Source organism: Schistocerca americana, chromosome 4 (genome assembly GCF_021461395.2).
Source record: "Schistocerca americana isolate TAMUIC-IGC-003095 chromosome 4, iqSchAmer2.1, whole genome shotgun sequence".
Lineage (NCBI taxonomy): Eukaryota > Metazoa > Arthropoda > Insecta > Orthoptera > Acrididae > Schistocerca > Schistocerca americana.
In genome coordinates, this window is record NC_060122.1 from 344,827,401 (window position 1) to 344,855,017 (window position 27,617).

Consider the following 27,617-nt stretch of genomic DNA (forward strand, 5'->3'; position numbering starts at 1 on the left):
TTGTTGAAAGACACATATAGCCATCCAGAAATTGTATAAACTGCTTGTCTTTAAAGTTCATTTCTTCATATAGAGTTTGGTTTCCAATGAAAATTCATACAAGTATTGAGTTACAACAATAAACATAACATGATAGCTTATACCTATGGCTGACATTCCATCCATTGCTTTAATATGAACATAAATTTCTGAAGTTTTAAAACATCATAAATTGTTCAGTAACTGGGTTCTGTTACTACAGTCTGCTTGCAAGCTTCAACTTATTTTCATTCACATCACATATATGAATTAATTACATACTCATACCATGATACAATACAAGCATATGTTTCATTTATGTTTTATTTTACAGATAGCCTTTTATCACTTATGGGAGCTCGTTTCTTTCTTAGGTAGAGGAGGGAGAAAAACATTGGAAATAGGACTAAGACATTGTGCATTGCTGGCCTAACTATGCTTGGTGCTGCCTCCTTTGTTTGGGAGGGAAGAAGGGTAATACTCATCTACTGATTCAAGGATTTAAGAGGAAATGTTACTCGTACAATCATGGAGTAGCTACTAAAGGACTTTGATTTTGTGGAAATATGAGGTGGAATCCAAAATTTTTGGGACTAGTGCTGCCATCTGGAAAGTAGAAGTAGTAGATCTATGCACCACTAGGTGGCAAGAGCTGCATATCTGATGAGTCAGTGTGTGGAGTGGCATTCAGCTGGGAGGACGTGTTGCATGTCCACAGTGATTTCCATAATACTATGTGTTTGGTGTGTGGCGATTTTATGGTAGAAGGCACACGGACCTTCTTCAGACCCTATCTGATGATCCAACCTTCTTGTCACGGGTTATCACTGGTGACGAGAGCTGGATTTACAATTATGACCCAGAGACAAGGCAACAATCATCCTAATGGAAGAGCCTGGGCTCTCCAAGACCCAAAAAAGCGAGACAGGTGAAGAGCAAAGGAAGAGCATGATCATTGTTTTCTTTGATACCACGGGAATTCTTCCCACCCAGCCAAACAGTGAATTCCACATACTACTGTGACTTTTGCGATGGCTCCATGAAAATGTGTGGTGATGATGGCCCGAACTTTGGCATCAAGGGAACTGGCTGCTGCATCACGACAACACGCCCTGTCACACGTCCTTGCTAACCAGGAACTTTTTGGCAAAAAACAACATGTTGGTCGCTACCTACCCACCATAATCACCAGATTTGGCACCTTGCGACTTGGTGCTATTCCCAACACTGAAACTCATGTTGAAAGGCCATTGGTTCGATACTCTAGAGAGGATTCAAGAAGCATTGCTGGCAGTGAGAAACACCCTCAAAGAACAGGGCTTCCAGAAAATGATTGACCAGTGGCAGAAACGCTGGGACCAGTGTGCATATGCAGATGGGAAGGTTGATGGTGACCATTAGTCCAATGGTAAGGATTTCAAGAGATGGCAGCACAAGTTGCGAAAATTTTGGATAGCACCTCGTAATATGTATTGACTAATCATTCACATAGTATCATGTTGTTTCTTCATGTGCCAGAGCTGTTTACTTTAAATGATGTGTAGCTTGGTGTGAAATGTGACACTTTAACCATCCTAGACTTATCTTTCTTGAATACCTGGAAACGTCATTATTCAAGCTTTTGTGTAACACGATAAAAATTAATTGGCTTTTGTAAAATCTCATGCTTAAATGTTTGTGTACTCTACAGTGAATAAGTACTGATAATTGTCATGGGGACACACTGCAACAATGCATATTTCACTTTTCATTTGCCTTATGACCTTTGTATAAATATCCTTATAACTAAATTGTTTACTTGAGATGTGGCCCGTTTTGTCATTTGGTACCTGCTACTCTCGACGTACCTCTCTTCTTCTGCGCCCTGATGATGCACTGGTTGCTCAAAGAAAAAACTTAAATCTAACTTATAACTAATCGCATTACATAGCTCGGTGGCCACTGATACATTTGGTCATTGTATACATCTGCAGATATTCCCTTACTTTGTTTAAATTCATAGACATTCATTTATTCTCTTACCCATCACGAGCATTTACTCTGCAAAGAAAATTATTTGACATCTCTCAAAGTATTTTGCCTTTAGTCCTTACCTTACATATACATCTACATCTACATTCATATTCCGCAAGCCACCTGACGGTGTGTGGCGGAGGGTACCTTGAGTACCTCTATCGGTTCTCCCTTCTATTCCAGTCACGTATTGTTCATGGAAAGAAGGACTGTCAGTATGCTTCTGTGTGGGCTCTAATCTCTCTGATTTCATCCTCATGGTCTCTTCGCGAGATATACATAGGAGGGAGCAATATACCGCTTGACTCTTCGGTGAAGGTATGTTCTCGAAACTTCAACAAAAGCCCGTACCGAGCTACTAAGTGTCTCTCCTGCAGAGTCTTCCACTGGAGTTTATCTATCATCTCCGTAATGCTTTCACGATTACTAAATGATCCTGTAACGAAGCGCGCTGCTCTCCGTTGGAACTTCTCTATTTCTTCTATCAACCCTATCTGATACGGATCCCACACTGCTGAGCAGTATTCAAGGAGTGGGCGAACAAGTGTACTGTAACCTACTTCCTTTGTTTTCGGATTGCATTTCCTTAGGAATCTTCCAATGAATCTCAGTCTGGCATCTGCTTTACCAACGATCAACTTTATATGATCATTCCATTTTAAATCACTCCTAATGCGTACTCCCAGATAATTTATGGAATTAACTGCTTCCAGTTACTGACCTGCTATTTTGTAGCTAAATGATAAGGTTTCTATCTTTTTATGTATTCGCAGCACATTACACTTGTCTACATTGAGATTCAGTTGCGATTCCCTGCACCATGCGTCAATTCGCTGCAGATCCTCCTCCATTTCAGTACAATTTTCCATTGTTACAACCTCTCGATATACCACAGCATCATCCGCAAAAAGCCTCAGTGAACTTCCGATGTCATCCACAAGGTCATTTATGTATATTATGAATAGCAACGGTCCTCCGACACTCCCCTGCAGCACACCTGAAATCACTCTTACTTCGGAAGACTTCTCTCCATTGAGAATGACATGCTGTGTTATGTTATCTAGGAACTCTTCAATCCAATCACACAATTGGTCTGATAGTCCATATGATCTTACTTTGTTCATTAAACGACTGTGGGGAACTGTATCGAATGCCTTGCGGAAGTCAAGAAACACGGCATCTACCTGTGAACCCGTGTCTATGGCCCTCTGAGTCTCGTGGACGAATAGTGGAGGTGGGTTTCACACGACCGTCTTTTTCGAAACCCATGCTGATTCCTACAGAGTAGATTTCTAGTCTCCAGAAAAGTCATTATACTCGAACATAATACGTGTTCCAAAATTCTACAACTGATCGAAGTTAGAGATATAGGTATATAGTTCTGCACATCTGTTCGACGTCCCTTCTTGAAAACAGAGATGACCTGTGCCATTTTCCAATCCTTTAGAACGCTACGCTCTTCTAGAGGCCTACGGTACACCGCTGCAAGAAGGGGGGCTAGTTCCTTTGCGTACTATGTGTAAAATCGATCTGGTATCCCATCAGGTCCAGCGGCCTTTCCTCTTTTGAGCGATTTTAATTGTTTCTCTATCCCTCTGTCATCTATTTCGATATCTACCATTTTGTCATTTGTGCGACTATCTAGAGAAGGAACTACAGTGCAGTCTTCCTCTGTGAAACAGCTTTGGAAAAAGACATTTAGTATTTTGGCCTTTAGTCTGTCATCCTCTGTTTCAGTACCATTTTGGTCACAGAGTGTCTGGACATTTTGTTTTGATCCACCTACCTCTTTGACATAAGACCAAAATTTCTTAGGATTTTCTGCCAAGTCAGTACATAGAACTTTACTTTCGAATTCATTGAACGCCTCTTGCATAGCCCTCCTCACACTAAATTTCGCTTCGCGTAATTTTTGTTTGTCTGCAAGGCTTTGGCTATGTTTATGTTTGCTGTGAAGTTCCCTTTGCTTCCGCAGCAGTTTTCTAACTCAGTTGTTGTACCACGGTGGCTCTTTTCCATCTCTTACGATCTTGCTTGCCACATACTCATCTAACGCATATTGTACGATGGTTTTGAAGTTTGTCCACTGATCCTCAACACTATCTGTACTTGAGACAAAACTTTCATGTTGTGCTGTCAGGTACTCTGTAATCTGCTTTTTGTCATTTTTGCTAAACAGAAAAATCTTCCTACCTTTTTTAATAGGTTTATTTACGGCTGAAATCATCAATGCAGTAACCGCTTTATGATCGCTGATTCCCTGTTTTGCGTTAACTGTTTCAAATAGTTCGGGCCTGTTTGTCACCAGAAGGTCTAGTATGTCATCACCACGAGTCGGTTTTCTGTTTAACTGCTCAAGGTAGTTTTCAGATAAAGCACTTAAAAAAATTTCACTGGATTCTTTGTCCCTGACACCCATTATGAACGTTTGAGTCTCCCAGTCTATATCCAGCAAATTAAAATCTCCACCCAGAACTATAACCTGGTGGGGAAATCTACTCGAAATATTTTCCAAATTGTCCTTCAGGTGCTCAGCCACAACAGCTGCTGAGCCAGGGAGCCTATAGAGACATCCAATTACCATGTCTGAACCTGCTTTAACCGTGACCTTCACCCAAATTATTTCACATTTCGGATCTCCGTCAATTTCCTTATACTATTGCACTTCTTATCGCTATAAACACACCTCCCCCTTTACTGTCCAGCCTGTCTCTGCAGTATACATTCCAACCTGAGTTTAGGATTTCATTACTGTTTACGTCTGGTTTCAGCCAACTTTCTGCCCCTAGTATTATGTGGGCATTGTGGCCGTTTATTAATGATAGCAGTTCTGGGACCTTTCTATAGACGCTCCTGCAGTTTACTATTAGCACATTAATATTGTTATTCCCTGTTGCATTTTGCCTACTTCTACCTTGCCGCGTCTCAGGAGGCTGCTTGTTGGGCCTAGGGAGGGAATTCTCTAACCTAAAAAACCCAGAAGTGCACTCCACACGTACTCCGCTACCCTTGTAGCCGCTTCCAGCGTGTAGTGCACTCCTGACCTATTCAGGGGGACCCTGCATCTCTCCACCCGATAGCGGAGTATAGTTTCTTGTATAGTTTTTCATGATGCTTCCTTTTGTCTGCGAATATGTTGTATATAGCTTAGTATTCAATTAAGTCTCTGTGTACATATATCAATAGATTCCTCAGTTCTTAGATAGTAGATGTAACTGTGTAGTATTTCCTTTTACCTTGTATTTAGGTTAGGTACATATTGCATTCCTATTTTGGTTGCGCCTTCTGTCAGCCTTTCTGTCAAGCATACTGGTCAATACCTCCTCTCCTACTACTGACATCAGTGTGTATTGTTGAGTGCTGGCAGCTGAGCCATAAGCTAATTTCGTTTATACTTCTGCTTTGCATAAACAGTGTGTTACTTCTCATTGCTGTTAAATTTTATGCCCGTGTGTAAAAATCGGAAGAATTACTTATGCCTATACACATTACTGTATCTTAAAATACTCTCCAGAAGAAAAATTACACTTAAGAGATAGGTACACCATGTGCAATTATCTAGTGATAGAAAGAAAAAATGCTACCCAGCTTCATCATTCTATAAAAGCTTTTATGTCTTTGTGGGGGTGGAGATCTTTGTCTCTTCCTGTTTTCTCATAATCTAACCTGTATGTCCCAGGGTATGGTATTTTGGAAATTACATATAATCCTCAATAGAGTAATTGCCACTTCTTATTTAGTTTGTCAGTTTTTGGCAATTTAGGATGCATCTGTGGACTCGTTGCACTTCAAAAAATTGTGCAACACGTTTCAGTGTCTTATTATAAATTTTCTTTCTATACTCGACCCTGTTTTTTAGTGTAAACATGGCTTGTTTGATTTTGTCTTGTAGTGTCATTTCTCTTGTGGGTACCTTTGATATGGGTGACTCTTACTCATTCGTTTGTTTTGTCCAGAGCTTCAGTTCATTAGGTGTGAAACCTGTTGAAGAATGTGGAAGGTTATTGACAACTTGCACGAAGGGAGTTACATATTCTACCCATTGGGTGTGTTTTGAGGGGTGTATTTCCTAATAAACCAGTTAAATTCTTTAAAGACTCGTTCTACTGGACTTGCTTCTGGGTGAAAAAGGTTTACTAATATGTGCTTTATGCCCTGTGAGGTCATAAATTGTCTCCACTTTTGCCCAACGAAATTTGAAGCATTATCAGTTAGCAGTACCTTTGATTTATCTACTCTTCTCAAACAGTCTCCCTCAGTTCTTTTTCTGGTATTTATGGCTGCTGCATTTTTAATGGCATACATTTTGATATGCTTCAAGAAAATATTGTACAGTGCTACTACATATCTTACTCCTCCTTTACTACTTGGATATGGACCAGCTATGTCCAGGATACTATATCTAGATGGTTTTTTGTGAGTATTGGGTGTAGCTCAGTATACTTTGACACACTGAACTGTTTTGACCTTTGACATATCGCACACTTTCTTAATACCTGTAGGACTCGCCTTCTCAAATTTGGAAAATAACAAAGTGTTGCAATTTTTGCAGTACATTTGCCTACTCCTTAATGTCCCCAAATTTCATGCGTGTGTCTTGTAAATTTGGTGATATAATCTTCAGGAATACACACACACACACACACACACACACACACACACACACACACACATACACCATTGATAAGATTTTTCATGTTTCCTATGAAACAAAATGCCCTTGTACTCCTGATACCATTTACTTACCTTTCCACCTTCATCTTCTTTAAGGTTTTGCATGACTTTACTCCATCTGTGATGTTGCTGTTGTATAATTTTCATTTGCTTCAAAACTTATGGTAATCAAACTGTTGTGCTGTACCTTGCATTAATAGCATTCTGAGTTCTGCATCCTGCTCTGTTAATTCACCAAATTCCTCTAAACCTTATGGTAAGCTGGACAAGGCAATCACAATAACATTCTGAGTACCTTTAATATAAATGATCTCGAAATTGAATTCTTGTAAATACAGACATCACCTAGCTAATCTATGATGCAATAGTTTACAAGTTAAAAGAAATGAAAGTGACTAATGGTCACAGTAAACTTTGGTATTCTTGCCCCGCAAAAATATTCGAACTTTTTAAATGCCCATATTACAACTAAACTTTTCAATTCTGACATAGAGTAATATCTTCCTGCTTCTGATAACAGGTGACTAGAAAAAATGATGACCTTGGGAACTTCCTTACCTTCTTCCTCTCACATCTGGAACAAGTATGCCCCCAGCTTTTGGGATGAGGCATCTGTGCATAGACAAAAATCCTTGGACATATCAGGGTGGCTAAGAATGTTTGCATTGACTAATACCTGCTTAATATTAGTAAAGTCCTCTTGTCACTTATCAGCCCATATCTGCTTAATGTTATTGATGTCCTCCTGACACTTATCATCCCATAACCGAAGCCTATTTTTTCATAACAAGTTGAACAATGCATCACTGTTCAACAGTTGTTGTGGTACAAACTTACAAAAAGAAAAAGCTAGTCCTAAAAAGGCTTTTAGTTGTTCTTTATTCCTTGGAGCTGGACAGTTGTGTATGGCATCAAGTTTTTTTGGATCAGGTAATATACCTTGTTCTGACACAACATGTCCTAAAAATCTGACTTTCTCCTTGCCAAAACTAGACATTTTTAAATTGGCTGTTACTCCATAATCTGTAAATCATTGAAGCACCTGTTCAATGAGCCTGATATGTACTAAGCAAGTGGGTGTAGCTATTAACATGTGGTCTACGCAAACAGTGACTCTGCTAAGCAATTCTGGTCCTAAAACCTTGTCCAGTGTAGATATAAACACTCCTGCACTAATATTCAGTCCAAAAGGCAGAAGATAGAATTTATAACTTTTGCCACCACATATAAATGCTGTATATTTTCAACTTTCTTCGAGGAGCTTTATTTGTCAGTAGGACATCTTCAGATCAAGTATACTGAAATATTTTTTACTGTAAAACTTTAGAACCTGTTTGTCCAAGTTGTCTGGTCTTTTGTGTACTGGTACTATAATCTTATTGATACCTCTAGCAACACGAACTAATCTTACAGAACCATCTGGTTTGGTTACTGGTAATATTGGACTACAATATGGTGAAAATAAAGGTTGTGTATTTTTCCATTTAATCGTATGATTGATCTCTTCCCTTACTGCCTCTCATTTTGCCCATGGAATAGGATATGACGTTACACCAAATGTCTCATGTGGATAGACTTGAAATTTATATTCATAGTCTTTGATTACCCTGGCTTCTAAATGGAAACATTGGCATACTTAAATAGCAAATTAGAAAATTCTTGTCATTGCATATCATTTAGTACCTGTGATTCACTTAGTTTCTGCTCAACCATTTCGTAAATAACCTCAGTGTTTACTTCTTATTCAGTATCAAATTTTTTTGGGAAATATACAGCTGGAAAGGAGTATTGTGCTACTACATTTGACTCTGGTTTGTTTTTGTTACTTTCATCAGGTGTTTTGATTAAAATAGAAAAAATCTGATCCTTTATATAAAAGTGGCATTTACCATTACCTATGTCAATCTGTGTTTAGTATGGTGTAAATGCATCCATGTCAATAAGACAGTCCTTCCTTATATATACAATTCTCGTGTCACAATGTTAGTTGCCATACTCCTCCGAAATGGCTTAATCTATTCTGATGAAATTTTACATGTATATTCGGTTGGTCTAAGAATTAGTCGTAATCTATTTTTCATACCCCTAAGTGATAAGGGTGATCCAACCCAAAATTTTTTCTTATTTTTTGGACAGAAATTTTATTTTTATTCTTTTATGATGCGGCAATAAAAAATACACACAACCCTAAATTTTCACCCTTCTACCATCAACCCCTATTTTTTAATAGCGATTTTAGTCATTTAATTATTTACAACCTCGGTCAATAACTGATCAATTATCACTTGATCGGTTATTCTTGCCAGGTATCTACTGGTGATAGTCTTTCGCTATTCGATAGATAGGTAATTGAAGAAAATGTACCAAAAGCAACGACTCGAATATCCCTCTTCGAACTGATGTAGCTAGACCGAGAAGTTTAACTAGGTAGCATGCGTCATTTGCCAAACCGACATTTAGGCCTTTCGCATATGCATCGATTTTTATCGTACGGAAATATATCGTACGATCAAATTCATTTAGTGGAACAAAGGAGGTCCTATGCCCTCCTTTGTTCCTCTAAAAGAATTTAATCGTACAGTATTTTTATGTACGATAAAAATCGATGCATGTGCACTAGAACTAATAGTGCGCTAGAACTAATAGTGACCAATACTGCTGGACTTCCCCCTAAGCCTTTTCTCACTCCCTACACAGTTCTTGGCCATTATTATTGTTTGTGTCACAAGCTCCTGCCAACAACGGCTATTGTGTTACACGCATACATTGTATTACACACATACATTATTCTTATAGACTAGAGATAATTTATGTGGCAAAACAACGTTTGCCGGGTCAGCTATAACATAAAAAGATTTTCAGAAGTGGAACAAAGTTCAGCAGGTATGTATTGTGTTACACATATACATTATTCTTATAGACTAGAGATAATTTATATGGCAAAACAACATTTGCTGGGTCAGCAATAATATACAAAGATTTTCAGAGGTAGAACAAAGTTCACTGGGTATAGCTAGTTAACTATAAGTTTGTCAATTATAAGAAAGTTGAACTTCACTGTAAAATGTTCAATTTGTTATTGAGTAAGTGTCTGATGTTTTAACAATTTAGTCTTACTGCCTGTAGCAGTTTTCACCTTGCAATTTTGGACAGGAAATGTTGGGAATTTGTCTCTCTTCTTCAATTCTCAAAAACTGCATTTGACACTAGGTTGGTAGTTGAAGCTGTATCTTAAATTAACTGTGTGTCAATGTTAAATATTTTCACCTTAATGATTGTTTGTACCAGTTCTTCCGGGATAATACATATTGCATCTAACTCATGCTGATACGAATCATCCTTGAAGTCACCTTGTTTGTGAAACCTTATAAAACATGTTTGTAGTTCTGCCTTGCCCCCACTCTGTGAGAGGTCAATAGCCTGGGGCTTAACTACGACTGGCTGGTGTTTTCCACTGGCGAAGTGTGACTTAGTTCATTACTTGGAGTAATTTCAGTGAGTCGCACTGTGTATGTACTTCGCCAATTTGTGTCGTTAGCTGCTGTGCAGTTATGCCACTGTCCAAAGGTCAGCTGTGGTACAGCATAAGGCATGGCATTGTTGCCACGCGTTGGCGACTGCTGCAACTGACTGTATTCATGTTCAGCATAGGGCCTTGTGATGGTGAATTGTAATTTGCTTGTGCATTGAAATTACCCCTGTTGTTTTGAAAATTTCTTTTGAATCGGGTTGTTTTTCTGTTCCTGTTACCGTACTTGTTACCTCTTGGTACATAACTTTGCTGTTGTGTTTACCATCCTTGCTGTGTGTTTAGATCACATTTTACTGACTGATTTACATGACTATGTTGTTGTTGAGCCTGATTTTCTGTTGCTCTATTGGATACAGATCTTTTGTCACAGATTAAGTTGATAGAATCAAGCACTGACAGAAAATATTCAGTGTTGTGCTCTAGCATTGTGACAAATTTTCTCTAATGTGCAATCATAAATGACTTCTCAAAATTTTTAACACATCTACCTGTGATATTAGGTTCGTTCAGTAGTGTGTCTTGTTCAGGTGTTTTCCAAAGTATCCACATAGACTACCATATTTGCCATTGAATGGTGCAGGGTTGAAAACCTCGGATCTGAGTCTTTCTTGCACTGCCTCAGACTAGTATTTGTCAAGGAAAGCTCGTTCAAACAGGACATAAGTGCTGCAACATTCGGCCACTTCAGTTGCCCATAAAAGCACATCAACTTGCGTATATCCCACAACAAATCTGACTTTCTGTGAGTCCATCCAGCTACATGGAAATACATGACAAAAAGCACTGATAAATACTATGGAATTCATTCTTTTACCTTCAGTAGTGAATGGAGGAAGCTGTTGATGTATTAGCAAACTTTTGTCTGCAAAAATAGTTGATAGACACATGTCACTTTTGGTCATATTTATGTTGTTATTGTAGTTACCTGTAATTCCGGCTGGTAATTGGTCAGGTATTGGAGTTGTGGGTATGTTTACATTTGGCATTCTACAACTGTCACTGGTACCTGCTGTGGGACTCGTGACAATCTGTGGATAAATACCAACAGGTTGTGGTTTTTTCACTGTAGCCTGTGTATTATTTACATGCATATTTCGAGATCCGGTAATATTTTCTTCTAAAAAATTGCAGATCATATTTTTTGCTGCTTGTAGGTTAATGTTTACCTTGTTCACAATTGACTTTCTTTTTTCTGAATAGCCTTTTCTACTACATCTGTGTATAACTTACAATCAGTTAATAACTTCTCTGCAATGATATTATCCTTATGTAATGTACCTGCTTCAGATTGACTAATGATATCACTCAGATTTTTATTGATTATTTCTCTCTCCTTCTTAGCACGTGCTGAGTCAATTTATAATGTTGTTACCCCCAAAGCAAGCTCTTCTACAGCTAGAGGTACAATTACATAGTCTTTATCTAGTTTGTTAATGACTATGGTTACTTCTTTTACTGTCGAAACCAATTGGTTTTGTGTGGCTTCAATGTTTGCATTTGCATCTGTGATTTTCTTTATCTGTTGCTCTAGTAGATCATGATGGTCATTAAAAGAATCTATCTTATGTTTTAGCTCTGTGTATAAGGTTACCGTTAACCTCAGAAAGTACTTCATGCTTTACTTGTGTTTTCATATCATTCAATTTTTCATTGATTTCAGTGCGAAAATTTTTGGATAAGTCGTCAAATTTCTGTGAGATCATGTCTTGCAAATCCTTGAATACTTGTTTCTGTTCTTGCTTCATTGCACTTAGCTCTTGTGTAACAGTGTTTTTTTGCTGTTTTCCCATGTTCATATCTTGTGTAACAGAGTTTTGTTACTGTTTTACCATATTCATATCTTGCGTCAAATTACTGAAATTGGTGTTCATATTGTGTTTCATATCATCAAATTTCACATTTATATTAGACAGTAACTGCCATAGCAGTGCTTCAGTTGTACTACCATGGTTGCTGTCAGCTGTACTTCTCAAGTTAATGTTTGTGTTGTGACCAAGTGGTGTTTGTAACGTGTTGTCAAAATTCATATTGGAATCGCTCTCCAATATTTCATTCATTAGTGGTATGTTGCTCTGGGAGATGTGTGACATTGTCTCATCAATTGTAAATATTGTGTCATCAAGGTTCTTTTGCTGTGGAGCACCGCTATCATTTGTCACTCCTGTGACACTCATCTCTGATCTATTTAAACTTTCTGCAGTAGGCATGCATGGCACCTGAACTTCAACTGTTTGATCACTCAATTCTACACCATCTTGGCTGATTTCATTTCTGCTATTGCTATCAGCAATGGGCATATATTTTTTCGTCATGTTATATGAATATGCCAAAAGTAAAATTTTCACAAAAATGTTAAAATTTCATATGCTAATTATTATACTTGACAATTGTAATTTACATGATGTCAAAGACTGTTTTATTTCAGTTATGATGTGCAAACTACTGTACTGCAACTCTTTATGTTTTACTGATAATGTGTACCACACTGAAACATTTCTGTAACTTTTTCGCAAATAAAATTCTAGGAATGGAATAATAAGGAAAAGGTTTCTATCTATTTCAAAAGAGGCACTACCAAGCATAACCATGCAAGCAACTTGCATAGCTGTCCTACCTTTGCTGCTCTGAACAAAACAGCTTACAATTGGAAATTTTACATAACCTGCATCCAGTTCCTATTCCTTTCAAAAATTTTCTCCTCAATTTTTGAATTTTTGCAATACTTGCTCCCCATCATGATTCACGCAAACAGGAAATACAGATAATTAGTTTTTATGACTCATAACAATGCCATAGAAATTTCTTACTGTAACAAAAGTTAACAAACACTACTCACAACCGGCACCCTGAAGTCCTGGCACACGGTCGACAGTTGTGTTGTAAAATAAATAAATAAATAAATAAAAAATAAAATATCATTACTAAATATTATTGATATGCATATGAAAACACATTTTTGTAGGATACAATACAATTGTGTTATTAGGAATGTTCCGTGCCTATATGAATTTTCCTTGGCTATCGGACTTTGCTTACATTTCAAAAATCCTCCTTACATGGACTTCACTCCACTTAAATAAATAAAAAATACTTGATACTGTTGTTCAATATACTATTCTTCATGTACTCATATGATACATAAAACTCGTAGTACTTCATGTTTAAAATCGCACGTCTTCATTATCCTTCTACATACAGGAGAGAGTGTGTGTGAAAACAAAAAATTGTACAAATAATTGAATTAGTGTTTTTCGTTTGTCTGTACCTTAATGCACATTCATAATTAACATCTTTGCCAACTCTTCTATTTTTTAATAAATATTTACTTTACGATATCATGGGGGTCTTTCATCATGTACCTACACACCTATTATGTTGAACATGACATTCTCGGCTGGGCGAGTGTTTAAATGATGGTTCTTGGTGCTTAATTTGTAGAAGGGCTGTGTTTGTAAGCCAGTGTGAACCATATAGAACAGGGTAATGGCCAAGGTCTGGCATAATTGACAGCACACATCAATGATGTGGTAGTCTGGCAACCCGGAGTGGCTTTTTGAAGTCCGAGCCCAGGGCAGTGGCATCTGGAAAAGTGTCATGGAAGTCTTGCTGCTGCTGAGGGTTGATGATGAAGCATGGGTGATGGCTGGCTGCAGCTGATGTCCATGGCTTGTGGCCTGATTTCCTTGCTCTTGGTGTGACAACATAGGAGCGTGTCACACAGTTCACTGACCAGCAACTGCTGTCTGCTTGTGGCCTCATTGCAGTCCTGGGCCCTTGCTTCTGCTTCAGATTCTCCTATAGTTTTGTCCCTTTACAGCTTGTTACATAGCAGTGGCACAAAGACAGAGAGGGCTTCACCAATGGAAGAACAAGTTCAACTGACATCATCATCAATGCAGTAAGGGCAGCAAAAATTTTTGAAGACTGCAGTGGCTGATGGTGTTGAGTGTAAAGTGTTTTATCAGTGAATGTAATTAAATGTTTGCAGAAGTGAGTGACAAGGAAAGAACAGGCAGTGAATTTGACAATGAGAAACAGACAGTAAACAGTAAGAGTGGGCCTGATAGTATGGTGTTTGGAGATAGGGAGAAGGAACTAAAATTGTTAAACGAATGTAAAGTAATTGTTAAAAGTAAATTTGAAGGTGAAAGTGGAGTAAAACTAATGGACCATTCTTTTTATGACGAGAATACTGTTTGGCAAATAATATGCCAAATGTCAAGGGCTTCACCCACTGCACATAGAAGTGTGAATGAGGATGTGGACAGTCGGGAGGTGATGAAATAAATTAATGTTGAACAGGAGCTGCATGAAGAAAGTAGCCAAGTTTAGGAAGTGCTAGTAAAGGAGCATTTTCAGTTGGTAATGGCGGAGTTTATGAAAGATTTGAATTAAGAAAGGATCAAGACAGTAATGATATTGGAAGTCTAAGAAGTCTAAGCTAGAAATGGTATTGCTAATTTAAAGTCAAACTTGGACAACAAATTATGATCTGTAAAAGTTTGTTTCGAAAATAGGTTAGAGAAACTGGTACTGTAAAAACATAGACCGTGAATATCGATTGTGAAGCTAACAAAGATAGAATTAGAAAAAAGATAGCAGAAGGAATTCTGATACTAGGGACCAATTCACAGGAGATTAGCATGTGTATAGAGTGTAGTACAGCAGGTCCTGGAAGGAATAATGGAGGTTATAGGAATAATTGGACGGGAAATGCTCCAAAGGGGAATAGAACTCATAGAGGAAATTCGAGTGACAGAAGAGGAGGGAATGGTAACTATAGACCCAAATCAGAAAACTGAAATTTGCGGTTAGGGTCCATGCTTGGGGAAGAAGCAAAAAAGAGCCACCAGGGAATAGAAGAAAACCAACATGGACTAATGTTCAACTGAACAGAGATAGTGAAGTAAATAAAGAAACTTTCCATGTCTAGTAATAAACAGAACTGTTCCCAGTGGAGGGGATCCCATTAAACTAGAAGAAGGAGAGCAAATGGTAAAGCAAATAGATGAAACAGAAGAGTGTTCGACTGTTCAGTGAAAGAAATGTCAAAAAGAATATCAGGATGCTATGAAAAATTGTGGACAACTCTGGGAAGCAAAGCAATTTAAGTATCTTCCTTTTTGGTCAAATAGTGAGAATAAACAACTGATCAGCCAAGCATTTGAGGGTAGTGACAGTGAAAGTAGCAAGTTGCTACTCGCCATATAGCAGAGATGCTGAGTCACAGATAGGCACAACAAAAGAACTCTCACAATTAAAGCTTTTTGCCATTAAGACTTTAATGGCTGAAAGCTTTAATTGTGAGAGTCTTTTTGTAGTGCCTATCCGTGACTCAGCATCTCCGCTATATGGTGAGTAGCAACTTTCTTTCTCATAATATTGTTACATTCCATCCTGCATTTTCCATTGTTTGAAGATATAAGTAGGGAAGAGAGTCAGGCCACCTGACACTTAACAGTAATTGAAAACAGGTTTGGTGATGAAGATTAGATTTTTTTTATAAAAAAATAATTTAGGTTGTTGCATGAAGGAGACACAATGTTGAGTATTAGAGCACCAATGGGAAAATTTTCAAAAGCATCAAACAAGAAAGAAGTACTATTATCTGTGGAATTTGGGGGTCAGTTATTGGAATGTAAATTTTTAGTGATAGTATACCTAATGTTAGTGTAGATGTAATCTTGGCTACAGACTTCTTATGCAAGTGGAATGTGAACATTGATTTTGGCAATGGGAAATTTAGTTTTGTGTGCTCAGGAAATTCATATGAAATGTCAGTTTTGGAAAAATTAGATTCTGAGACACATAGTGCATTAGACTTATCACTGGGATACTTAGCCATTATAACCGAGAGGGATAAGACTGAAAAAGAACAAGTACAGTACAGGTAGAGATAAATAACAAAGCAAAAAAATTGAAGCATAACACCTAACCAAAAGAGTGATTCAAAACAGTAGATTATTTTCACATAAGCCTGGATAAATAAAATATTTTGTATGTAGAATAAAGTTAAAAGAAAAATGAACCATTCTTTATGAAACTTTTGTTATTCCATTTTCCGAGAAAGGAGCTGTTAGAAGCGAAAGAGAGAAGATGAGAAGATGCTTCAATGGGAATAATTGCATGATATAAAATCAGATATAATAATCCTTTGGTAGTTATTTTAAAAAAAGGAATGGTGCCAAGTGTTGTTCCATATGCAAGAAAATTAAATGAAATAGTTCTGAGAGCAAGTGACTGACCAGCCAATACCGGAAGAAATTTTACAGAAATTCTATGGATTTAAATTTTTGACTTATTTTAATGTAACTTGTTGTTATTGGAACTAATCTTGGCAAAAGAATCTATGACTTGTACAGCTTTCCTATTTGAAGGTAAGTGTTATCAGTACTGTGTGGTACCTTTTGGTCTAAACTTGTCTGTATGTGTTTTCATTAAAGCTCTGAAAAAGTATTAGGTACCAAAGTAACAGTTTACATTCATGATATTTTGAAGGCAAGTTTTGATTGGTACGAGCATTGTCAAATTTTGGATGGACTGCTGGATGCTATTTACAGAGGGGGACTGAAATTAAAACTGAGCAAGTATCAGTATAAAGGAATTTTTTTGGGCCATGCTATTTATGAAAAAGAGATACACCCTAAACAGCAGAAACTAAGGACTCTTCCTAATTTTCCACCACCTAATAACAATACAGAACGTAATGCTATGCTCAGCCTATTTGGATATTACTGAAAATTTTGCGACACATTAGTCACTTAATAATCCTTGTTCAGGCAATTTACTGAAGTAGACTGTAGTGTGTAATTGGAATTCAGAATGTGAGGAAGCTTTACAAAATTTAAAGAAAGAGTTGTGAAGAGTAAATTACTAAATCATTCTGCCATTACTATTTGTATGAGTACAGTGTTGAGCTTTCTAGTATGGGAGTCAAAATTTTTCAGTTATTGGAAACAGATAAAGGAGTGCACATACAACAAATGCTTTTGCAAGTAGGACTTTGCATACTCATGAACTGGAATGTTCAACTTTGCTACTGGACTGTTCATAGGTGATTGTACAAGCTGGTATTGTTCAGTGCACTGAAAAATTTTAGTAGTTGATAAACAAATCACCATTAATATTCGCTGAACTTAGTGAAGAATAAATGTGTGTGTTAGAGTAACTGAAATTATGGTGTCATGTACATCTTTGAGGAAACACCATCCCACACTCATTTAGACTTTCACCTTCATAGTGATTAAGGATGGTGCTGCTAAGATTCATGTTAGAAATGCTATAAGCTGCATGAGTGCCCCAACCAACTGACATTTGTCTGCTGCACACCATAGATTTTCCAGTTTTGCACCAGCCACGAGGATATAAGATGCTGAAAGAGCAGGCCCCATCACACTTTGTGGTTGCTGTCCGTTTTTACAGTTTCTTCAGCATATCCGTGACACTCTCTCATGGATCGAAAAAAAAAAACCTGTGACCATTCATGCTACCCTTCTCTTTGTACATTCAACATTCCCTGTTAGTCCTTTTTCGTATGGGTATTCTAGAATGGGCCACACAAGTGATATGTAAGCAATCTCCTTTGTAGACTGATTTCAATTTCCCTAGTATGCTGCCAATAAACTGGAGTCTACTACATGCTTTATCCATGAATGAGGCTAAGTGACCGTCCTATTTCATATACCTATGAAGTGTTACACCTAGGTATTTATATGAGTTAACCAGTTCCATCTGTGACCCACTGATATTGTAGTCATAGGACACTATGTGAAGTGCACAGTATTGCATTTCTGAACACTTAAAGAAAGTTGCAAAACTTGGCACCACTTTGAAATCTTATCAAGATCTGACTGAATACTTACACAGATTCTTTCAGACAGTACTTCATTATAGATAACTTCAGCATTTGCAGATTATCTGAGGTTACTGCTATTATTGTCTGCAAGGTCTTTAATGTACAACATGAACAGCAAGAGTCCCAACATGCTTCCTAGGGGCACACTTGTAATTACTTCTACATCTAAATGATTACTAACTGAAACCCTCAGCTGCTGATAGGTGTTGTTGATATACCTCAATTTGGACAGCTGAAAATGTGTGTCCCGACCAGGACTCGAACCTGGGATCTCCTGCTTACATGGCAGATGCTCTATCCATCTGAGCCACCAAGGACACAGATGAATAGCGCGACTGCAGGGACTTATCCCTTGCACGCTTCCTGTGAGACTCACATTCCCAACTGTCCACAATTCTACATATGTAGACATTTGCCCATTCACTCATTACTCGCGCACACTTTGGGGCTTCCCATAAGAGTTTGGGCAACCTGTGCACATTCGCACAGGCGAAGGTCAATGGCTGGGTAGCCTTTAACTATATATTTATGAAGACAGTAACTGTTCTCGAAAGAACAGAATACTGTTGATGACCGTGCAGCTTTTCCCTGTCTGATACTCGTGGGACACCCCTTACAAGTTCTGAACTGCATGTAGTGTGTTTTTTCAAAGTTTAGTGACAAAGAATTGGCTTGGAACCAGTGATTAACGTCCACAAATATTTTATTGGCTGATCTTTCTAAGACTACACTTGATTTGCTATTTATTGCAATGTTTGTATCATTGGCAAACAAAACAAACTTGGCATCTGGTAATGTTACTGATGAAAAGTCATTGATATACACAAGAAAAAGTAAGGGCCCCAAAATGGAACCTTGTGGGACCCCACATGTAATTAGTTCCCAGTTGGATGATGCCTGATAGCTTGATACATGTCTCTTTCCTAATAACACCCTTTGTTTCCTGCCAGAGATATAGGATTTGAACCATTTTGCAGCATTTCCTGTTACACTATAATATTCTAGTTTACTTAAAAGGATATTGTGATTTACACAGTCAAATGCCTTTGACAGATCACAAAATATATCAGTTGCCTGCAATTTTTTGTGTAATGAATTAAGCACATTTTCACTGTAAGTGTAGATAGCCTTCTCAATATCAGAACCTTTTAGAAATGACAGTATGTTATTTGAGATGAGATGGTTATAAAGATGGCTGTACATTACTTTTTCGAAAATTTTTGAGAATGCTGGCAACAGTGAAATTGGACGGAAATTTGATGCTATTTCTTTATCTCCCTTCTTAAACAGTGGCTTAACTTCAGCATATTTCAAACATTCAGGAAATATTCCACTGATAAACGACTGGTTACACAGATAGCTTAATATGTTACTTAGCTCAGAATCACATTCTCTAATTAACTTTGTTGATATTTCATCATACCCACTAGATGTTTTTGATTTTAAAGATTTTATGATGGACATTATTTCTGTTGGGGTAGTGAGGGTCAAATTCATATTATGGAAGTTAGTTGAAATGTCTGGTCTAAGGTAATCCATAGCAGCATCTACCGAACCTGACAACCCCATCTTTTCAGTAACAGTTATAAAATATTTGTTAAAAAGTTCTGCAACACTATACACACCTGTCACCAATGTATCATTTACTCTTAATGCTATTTGTTCCTCCTCATGTCTGGTTCTACCGGTCTCCTCCTTCACTATATCCCATTTGTCTTTATTTTGTTATCTGATATGACTATCTTTTCCTTGTAATATATTTGCTTTGACATCCGTATTACAGTCTTTAATATTTTGCAGTATTTCTTATAATGTGCTATAGCATCAACATTGGAAATGTTTCGGATTGACAGATACAGTTTTCTTTTTGTTTTACAAGATACCCCTATTCCTCGAGTAATCCATGGCTTCTTTGTAGACTTTGCTCTAACCTTGGTAAGTTTTGGGGGAAAGCAGTGTTCAAATAAGGTAAGCACTTTATTAGCAAAAGTGTTATATTTTTCATTCATGCCTTGAGCACTGTAAACATCAGTTCAGTGAATGTCTCTGAGGAGTGTCCTAAAATAATCAATTTTTGGCTTACTGATTACCCTCTTGAGCTCAGATTTAACAGATTTTATATCCTGTTCAGTATTAACATTTAACAGAAGGAACTGCATGTCATGGTCTGAGAGGCCATTGACTATTGGTTTTGTAATATAATTTTGTTCATTTGACTTTTCTATAAAGATATTATCAATGGCTGTTTGTGAGCAAGTGGCTATCCTAGTGGGGAACTTTACAGTGGGAATTAAGTTGAATGATAGTGTTACTAACTCAAATAAGTTCTTATTGGGAGAGTCTTTAAAGGAAATCTACATTGAAATCACCAGCAACTACTATTTATTTGTTTTTGGTTGTTAAATGGACCAGTACAGCTTCAAGGTGGTTTACAAACTGATTAAAGTTACCTGCAGGTGCTCGATATACACTTAATATTATGAAGGATTTTTGTGAAATTCTAATTCTGTTGCACATGCTTCCATATGCTGTTCTAGGCAAAATTTATGAATGTCTATGTTCTTAAATTTATGACAGTTCCTGATGAATGTGGCAACTCCTCCTTTCTCCATTTCTGATCTACAAAAGTGAGATGCTAACCTAAACCCTGTAACACTTAAAAGTTCTATACCAGTGGTCACATGATGTTCAGAGAGGCAGATTATGTCAGCTGGATTTGAAGACTCTAATTCATCTATGCAGATAGTTAATTCATTAATTTTATTTCTCAGTCCTCGAATATTTTGATGCAATAAAGATAGCTGACATTTCACATTGACTGAGTTAAAATTGGGTGGAGTTAAAATATCTGCTGACAGTTGAAAATTCTTAACCAATGGCTGTTTATGCGGATGTAATAAGCTAGAATTATGTTTTTTGATTTCTTTCTCAAACTGAAGGTTGGTCTCAGTTCTAACCTGTCTTAAAATTTGCTTTCTTTCTGTCCTCCCTACCCTAAAAAAGTGACTTTTCTGAATCCTATAACCACTGGTATTTTACCACTCATGACAGTGCCTCCCCCCTTTAACTTTCCTGCTATTTCCCCAGCCAATTTACCCTTCCCCTTCCTGTTGAGGTGAAGGCCATGCCTAGTATAATCCCACCTACTGAGAGAATCAACATGAACCACACCAACGTGTGACCCCGCACCCGACATGAGCTGCCGTTCCAGCTCCAAATTAACTCTCTTGACAGAAGAGTTCAAATGAGGTCGGTCATGGCGCCCAAGAACAGATACAAACTCAACACTAGTATGCTTCGATGCTGATGCAATCTTCGCCAGGTCACACTCTATACCGTACCCAGGATCTCTGTCAATACTGTTACCTGCCCCACCCACTATAACCACGGTGTCTTCCTTAGTGAAATCTTTGCAAAGTGATCCTAAATCCTCTGTCACCGGCTCCAGACCAGCACTAGGTTTAAAAAAATTGGTGACCTGGTATTCTGATCCTAGTTCATCCTGCAAAAGTTGGCCAACACCTCTTCCATGGGAACTACCTAACAACAACACTTTCTTTCTCTTTACTGATTTCCCTACATTCTTACTTTTCAATTTGCTGCTGAAAGTTTGTTGTGCCCTGTCTACACCTGCAACTGCTTGAGGCTCACCAGCTTCTAACTGAAGCAACAGGTCAAATCTATTTTCCACATTCACCATAAAGCTGTCAGACAAAGTTCTAGGCCTGTTCCTCCTGTTGCCTGTTGCCACTTCCCACCTCTCTTTACCCTTCTCCCTCCTTAACCTGTCATGATCTCCCCTGGCCTTGTCTAACTCAGCCTGAAAGGCGGCAATTTTCCCCTCCTGTTCTAACATATTGTAAAGCAATTAAGTACATACTTATTCTGAACTAAATTTAAGTTATCATTTCATGACTGTAAATTCTTTAGAAGGAATTTTATAAGATTTACCTTGAAAATATTTTTCAGTGTGAACTCAGAAGGTGAAGGAATAAACAGCATAGAAAAATGGCGCACAAATCGAGGAGTCAATGGATTCCTTCCACCTCCAGGCGGTGCACATGCCGCTATAATAACAACGTCTTGAATTTCTTTCCAGAACAATTTCTCTCTGTCATACAGCCCACCAAAGTCAAGATATTGTCTGAAAAAATAAATAATATATCACAGATTACCATTAAGTAGATCCAAAACTTATAATGAAGCATTACTCTTATTTTATTTAATAATATTATAAACAGGATTGTCTACTCATCATTGACTCAAAGATGAGTGATTTCTACAGGAATATCAAAGCCTAATATAAATGACACAGGTAAAATAGATTAGATTTCTGTGTAGACATTTACAATATCAACTGAAAGTACAGATGACCAGTAACTAATCAACAATGTTTTCTTGGAGTATTTCGTAGTATTCTCCTGTGTTCTTAAGGCTAAGTGAATAAATATTAATACAATGTGAATTTTTTTGTGCATAACTCTGTAGGAAAACTGATTGCACTCTTTATGCTGGCCACATATTCCTTCATCAATATTTTGTGCAGTTTTTCTGCCATAAAGAGTCCTGAATGATTAAACCCATGGCATTCCAGTTAATTTGCCCCCAATAGTACCAAATGTTCTGTGAGGTTCTGTCACAAAAATGCTCTCGAATGCTTGTTGTGTGTCTTTTAAAAGAAGTAACAGTTTCATTCAAGTTATTTTGTGTCAAATGTTAGTGTTCCATTTACTCTTGTGGACTGTGTGTCATACAAATACACTTTAGCAATAACGGATAAATTTCAGTACATAACTTCATTGGCACTCTGAGCAAACAGACCTATCATACTCCAAAAGAATCTCTAATGTGGATGTAACTGTAAAGCACATATGATGACAGTATGCTGCCAAAATGTGACATTAACTAGTAAGTAGTCTTTGATATCACAATTTCAACTGATATTCATTTTATGAACCTGTGAAAGGAATTGATACTTTTGAAAGATAGATCAGTTTTTTGTACTTTTATGTGTGTTTTCACTGGTGCTAAGAAGTTCACCAACTGACAAAAATTCTGTCTCCAAGTTTTATATTTATTTTAAAACAATTTCAATTTTTCACAATATCTTTTTGGGTCATTACAAACTAAGTGCTATTGCACTATAAAATAAGAAAGTTTTACTGCAGTAAGCTATTTGTCTTCAAGATGTTTGGCACAAGCTCATTAGTCTAAAAGTGTTGTAGTCTTTATGGCCAAAGGGCAATGTCAGTATGACCCCCACTTGTTCAAATACCCAGCTTCTTAAACCTTGCTGACAGTTTCATTGCACATTGATCAGAACATTAGTCAAATTCCATGTACCCCACAGATGGGAGCCTCTGGGATGGGGAAAGACGTTATGGATGTACATTTGATTTAATTACAAAACAATGCAAAACCATCATTAAATAATATTGTATCTGTATCACAATGTTAATAATAATTGCATGTATAATAATTTAAAATTTTAAGAGTTTCTGTGATAGCAATCTTCAATGGAGTAGGTGGTGATCAACAGATAGTTATTAAATTCAGTCTTAAACTCCACAACATTAGCTATAAGACATTTAATAAGCTCTAGCTGGTATCTGAATTCATGTGCACTCATGTACCAGTGTGCGACTCCTTCTACATTTACACCCATACCCTGTAAACCATTGTAAACCACATGGCAGATGGTACAGCCCATAGCATCCATCATTAGATCTTTTTACCATTAAGTTTGCATATGCAATGCAGGAAGAATGACTGTTAAATGCTTCTGTGCATGCTATAATTCCTATGGGATTGATACATAGGGGGTTGTAGTATATTCCTTGAATCATCATTTAAAGCTAATTCTTGAAACTTTGTAAGTAGGATTTCTCATAATAGTTTACATTTATGTTCAAGAGTCTGTGAGTTTCAGCATCTCTGTGACACCCTTTCATTGGTCAAACAAACCTGTGGCTATTTGTGCTTTCCTTCTCTGTATATCTTCTATATTCCCTGTTAGTCCTTATCTATGGGTCCCACATACTTGAGCAATATTCCAGAATGGGCCACATGCGTGATCTGTAAGCAATCACCTTTGTAGACTTACTGCATTTTCCCAATATTCTACCAATAAACTGAAGTCTATCACCTGCTTTACTCACAACCAAACCTATATGATCATTCAGATCATATCCCTATAGTGTGTTATGCCCAGGTATTTGCAGGAGTCGGTCGATTCCAGGTGTGACTCATTGATATTACAGTCATAGAAAACTAGATTTTTTCATTTTGTGAAGTACACAGTTCTAAATTTTTGGACACTGAATGCAAGCTGCCAAGCTTTGTACCACTCTGAAATATTATCTAGATCCAACTGATTATTTGTTCAGTCTTTGCTTCTCATCCCATATGGTAAGTCTCCCCTGACCTGTGGTTCGGGGTGTCTTTCCCAAAATCTACCCCTTTTCTTACACCTCCCTGTCCTATTCCTTCACCTTTCTTCCTTCCCCCTCAACCCTTCTGCCTGATGAAGGAGCCACTGGCTCCAAAAGGTTGCCAATCACAACAGTCTTTTACGTGTGTGTTCTGCTGCCGCTTGGTAAGTTGATTTTTTATCTTTCCAATTACATAATTTTATCAATACTTGATTATTTGTTCAGCTATTTTCAGACAGTAATTACATACATACATAATTCCTTGTTCCATAGATCATGAATATGACATTTTGCAATGATGTGGAACGTGTCACTTTAACATAAGTATTCTTTACACAAAATAATTAATTAATTATTATTTTTTTACAGGTACTACTTCATGTCTAGGGATTCATCTATTGAGTAGGAGTTGTCATTCAGAAATTCTTTTGATTTGCTTTTAAATGTTTGTTGGCTATCTGTCAGACTTTTAATACTATTTGGCAAATGACCAAAGATTTTTGTGGCATCATAATTCACCCCTTTCTGTGCCAAAGTGAGATTTAATCCAGAATAATGAATATCATCCTTTCTTCTAGTGTTGTAGCTATGCACTTTGCTGATATTTTTGAACTGGGATGGGTTATTAATGACAAATTTATATAAGTGAATATATGAATTGCAACGGTCTGTGAATATCCCGAGTTCCTTAAATAAATGTCTGCAAGATGATCTCGGGTGGGCTCCAGCTATTATGCTGATTACACACTTTTGTGCAATGAATACTTTTTCTCTTAATGATGAATTGCCCCAAAATTAGATGACATCTGAAAGCAGTGAATGAAAATAGTCATGCTAGGCTAATTTACTGATATGTTTGTCACGATAATTTGCAATTACCCTAATAGCATAAGTAGCTGAACCTAACCATTTCAGTAGATCATCGATGTGTTTCTTCCAATTCAATTTCTTATCAATGCACACACCCAGAAATTTTGAGTATTCTGCCTTAGCAACAGACTTTCGTTCATGGTCTATATTTATCAGTGGTGTTATGACATTTACAGAATTGTATAAACTGTGTTTTCTCAAAATTTTGTGGGAGTCCATTTGCATAGAACCACTTAATAATTTTCTGAAAGACATTTTTTGCAATTTCCTCAGCTGATTCATGTTCCTTGGGTGTATCATCATCAAAAAGAACTAGCTTTGCATCTTCATGAATAGAGTGGCAAGTCATTAATATATATTAAAATCAATAAGCGACCCAAGACTGAACCCTGTGGGACACCACCTTTCATACCTCCCCAGTTAGAGGACTCTGCTGGTTTTTGCAGACTACCTGTACTGTTAATTTCAACCTTCTGCATTCTTACAGTTAAGTACGAATTAAACCATTTGTACACTGTCCCACTCATACAATAATACTTAAGCTTATCTAGAAGAATTTCATGATTCACACAATCAAAAGCCTTTGAGAGATCACAAAGTATCCCAATGGATGATGTCCAGTTATTTATTGCATGTAATATTTGATCAGTGAAAACCATTTCAGAAAACCAAATTGACATTTTGTTAGTGCTTCATTTTTATAAATACGTGATGCTGCTCTTAAATACATTACTTTTTCAAGAATTTTGGATAAAGCTGTCAGAAGTGAGTTTTAGCAGTAGTTGTTAGCATCAGATTATCCCCTTTTTTATGCAATGGTTTAACAATAGCACATTTCAGTCTATCTGGAAAAATGCCCTGTTTCAGTGAGCTACTACATATGTGGCTGAGAATCCTACTTACTTGTTGGGAAAAAGCTTTTAGTACTCTGTTGGAAATGCCATCAATTCCATGTGAGCTTTTACTTTTGAGTGAATTTATTATTTTCCTAAGTTCAGCAAGAGAGGTGGGTTGAATTCAATTTTATCAAATTGCATAGGTACTGCCTCTTCTATATACTGCCTTGCATTTTCTAATGAATAGCTGCACTCTATTTTCTCTGTAACACTTACAAATTATTATTAAAAATGTTTTCTACTTCTGACTTCTTGTTAACAAACTTTTCATTGTGTTTGATAGAAGTACAGTCTTCCTGTGCTCTCAGTTGCACTATTTCCCTTTTCACAATATTCCAAATTGTTTTAATTTTATTATCAGATGTGCTAATCTCAGACATAATGCATATACTTCTGGACTATTTAATAATTTTTATACAGTGCAGTAGTTTTTATAATGTTTCACTGTTTTTGGACCATCACTCCTACTAGCTATAAAATACATGCCCTTTTCTGTTCACAAGATATTTCTATCCCTTTAGTAAGCCATGGCTTTTTACATGGTTTCTTACAACTGTAATCCATTGTTTTCTTAGGGAAGTTGTTTTCAAATGTACTCAGAAAAGTATCATGAAATAGGTTCAAATTTTAAATTAGCATAATGTTCCCTGAACACCTCATCCCAGTCTAACTGTTGCAAGCTTCACCTAAAATTTTGAATTGTTAAGTTGTAAATGGAATGCACTATTTTGGAGCACTGTTTTGCATTACTGTTTGGAGCTATGTTTTATACTGAAACTAGCTGTGCATCATGATCAGACAGACTATTCTTAACAGGAAAAGTTTTCATTTGATTAAGTTTATTTTGGTCTATGAAAATGGTATCTATCAGTATGCTGCTTTCATGTACCACCTGTGTAGGAAACCAATGTAAAATTGAAAAAAACCAAGTAATACTTCAAGGTCAAGCTTTCTATCAGACTCTTTCAGAAAATCTACATTGAAATCCCCACAAGCAATAATTTGCTTTCCTTTGTCTGACAGGTAGCACGACAAAGGATCCAAGTTTTTCAAAAACAGTTGAAAATTTCCCAGTGGGGACCTATACATGGCTACAATTACAAAAGTGCCATTATTTACTTTAAGCTCACATTCACATGCTTCTATATGTTGCTCTACGCAAAATTTTTTAGTTTCCAAATTTTTCACACTATGACTGATTTTAACATATATGACAACTCCTCCTCTCTCCATAGTGTCTCTGCTTACATGTGCTGAAAGCTTATATCCAACTACATTTACCATTTACATACCTCAGACTATATGATGTTCAGATAGGCATAGTGCAT

At 37.0% G+C, this 27,617-nt stretch overlaps 1 protein-coding gene and 1 non-coding gene across 2 annotated transcripts in view; both read right to left on the reverse strand.

The window, feature by feature from the left end:
- The window catches only part of LOC124613475 (dynein axonemal heavy chain 6-like), a 984,594-nt gene that overhangs the window by 479,876 nt on the left and 477,101 nt on the right, over nucleotides 1-27,617 (reverse strand). The window contains exon 94 of the mRNA XM_047142181.1: nucleotides 22,044-22,236. Coding sequence (XP_046998137.1) covers nucleotides 22,044-22,236 — 193 coding nt within the window. The remainder of the gene's footprint in view (nucleotides 1-22,043; nucleotides 22,237-27,617) is intronic.
- On the reverse strand, nucleotides 18,336-18,410 carry Trnat-ugu. Its single transcript has one exon. It is a non-coding gene; the product is annotated as a tRNA-Thr (tRNA).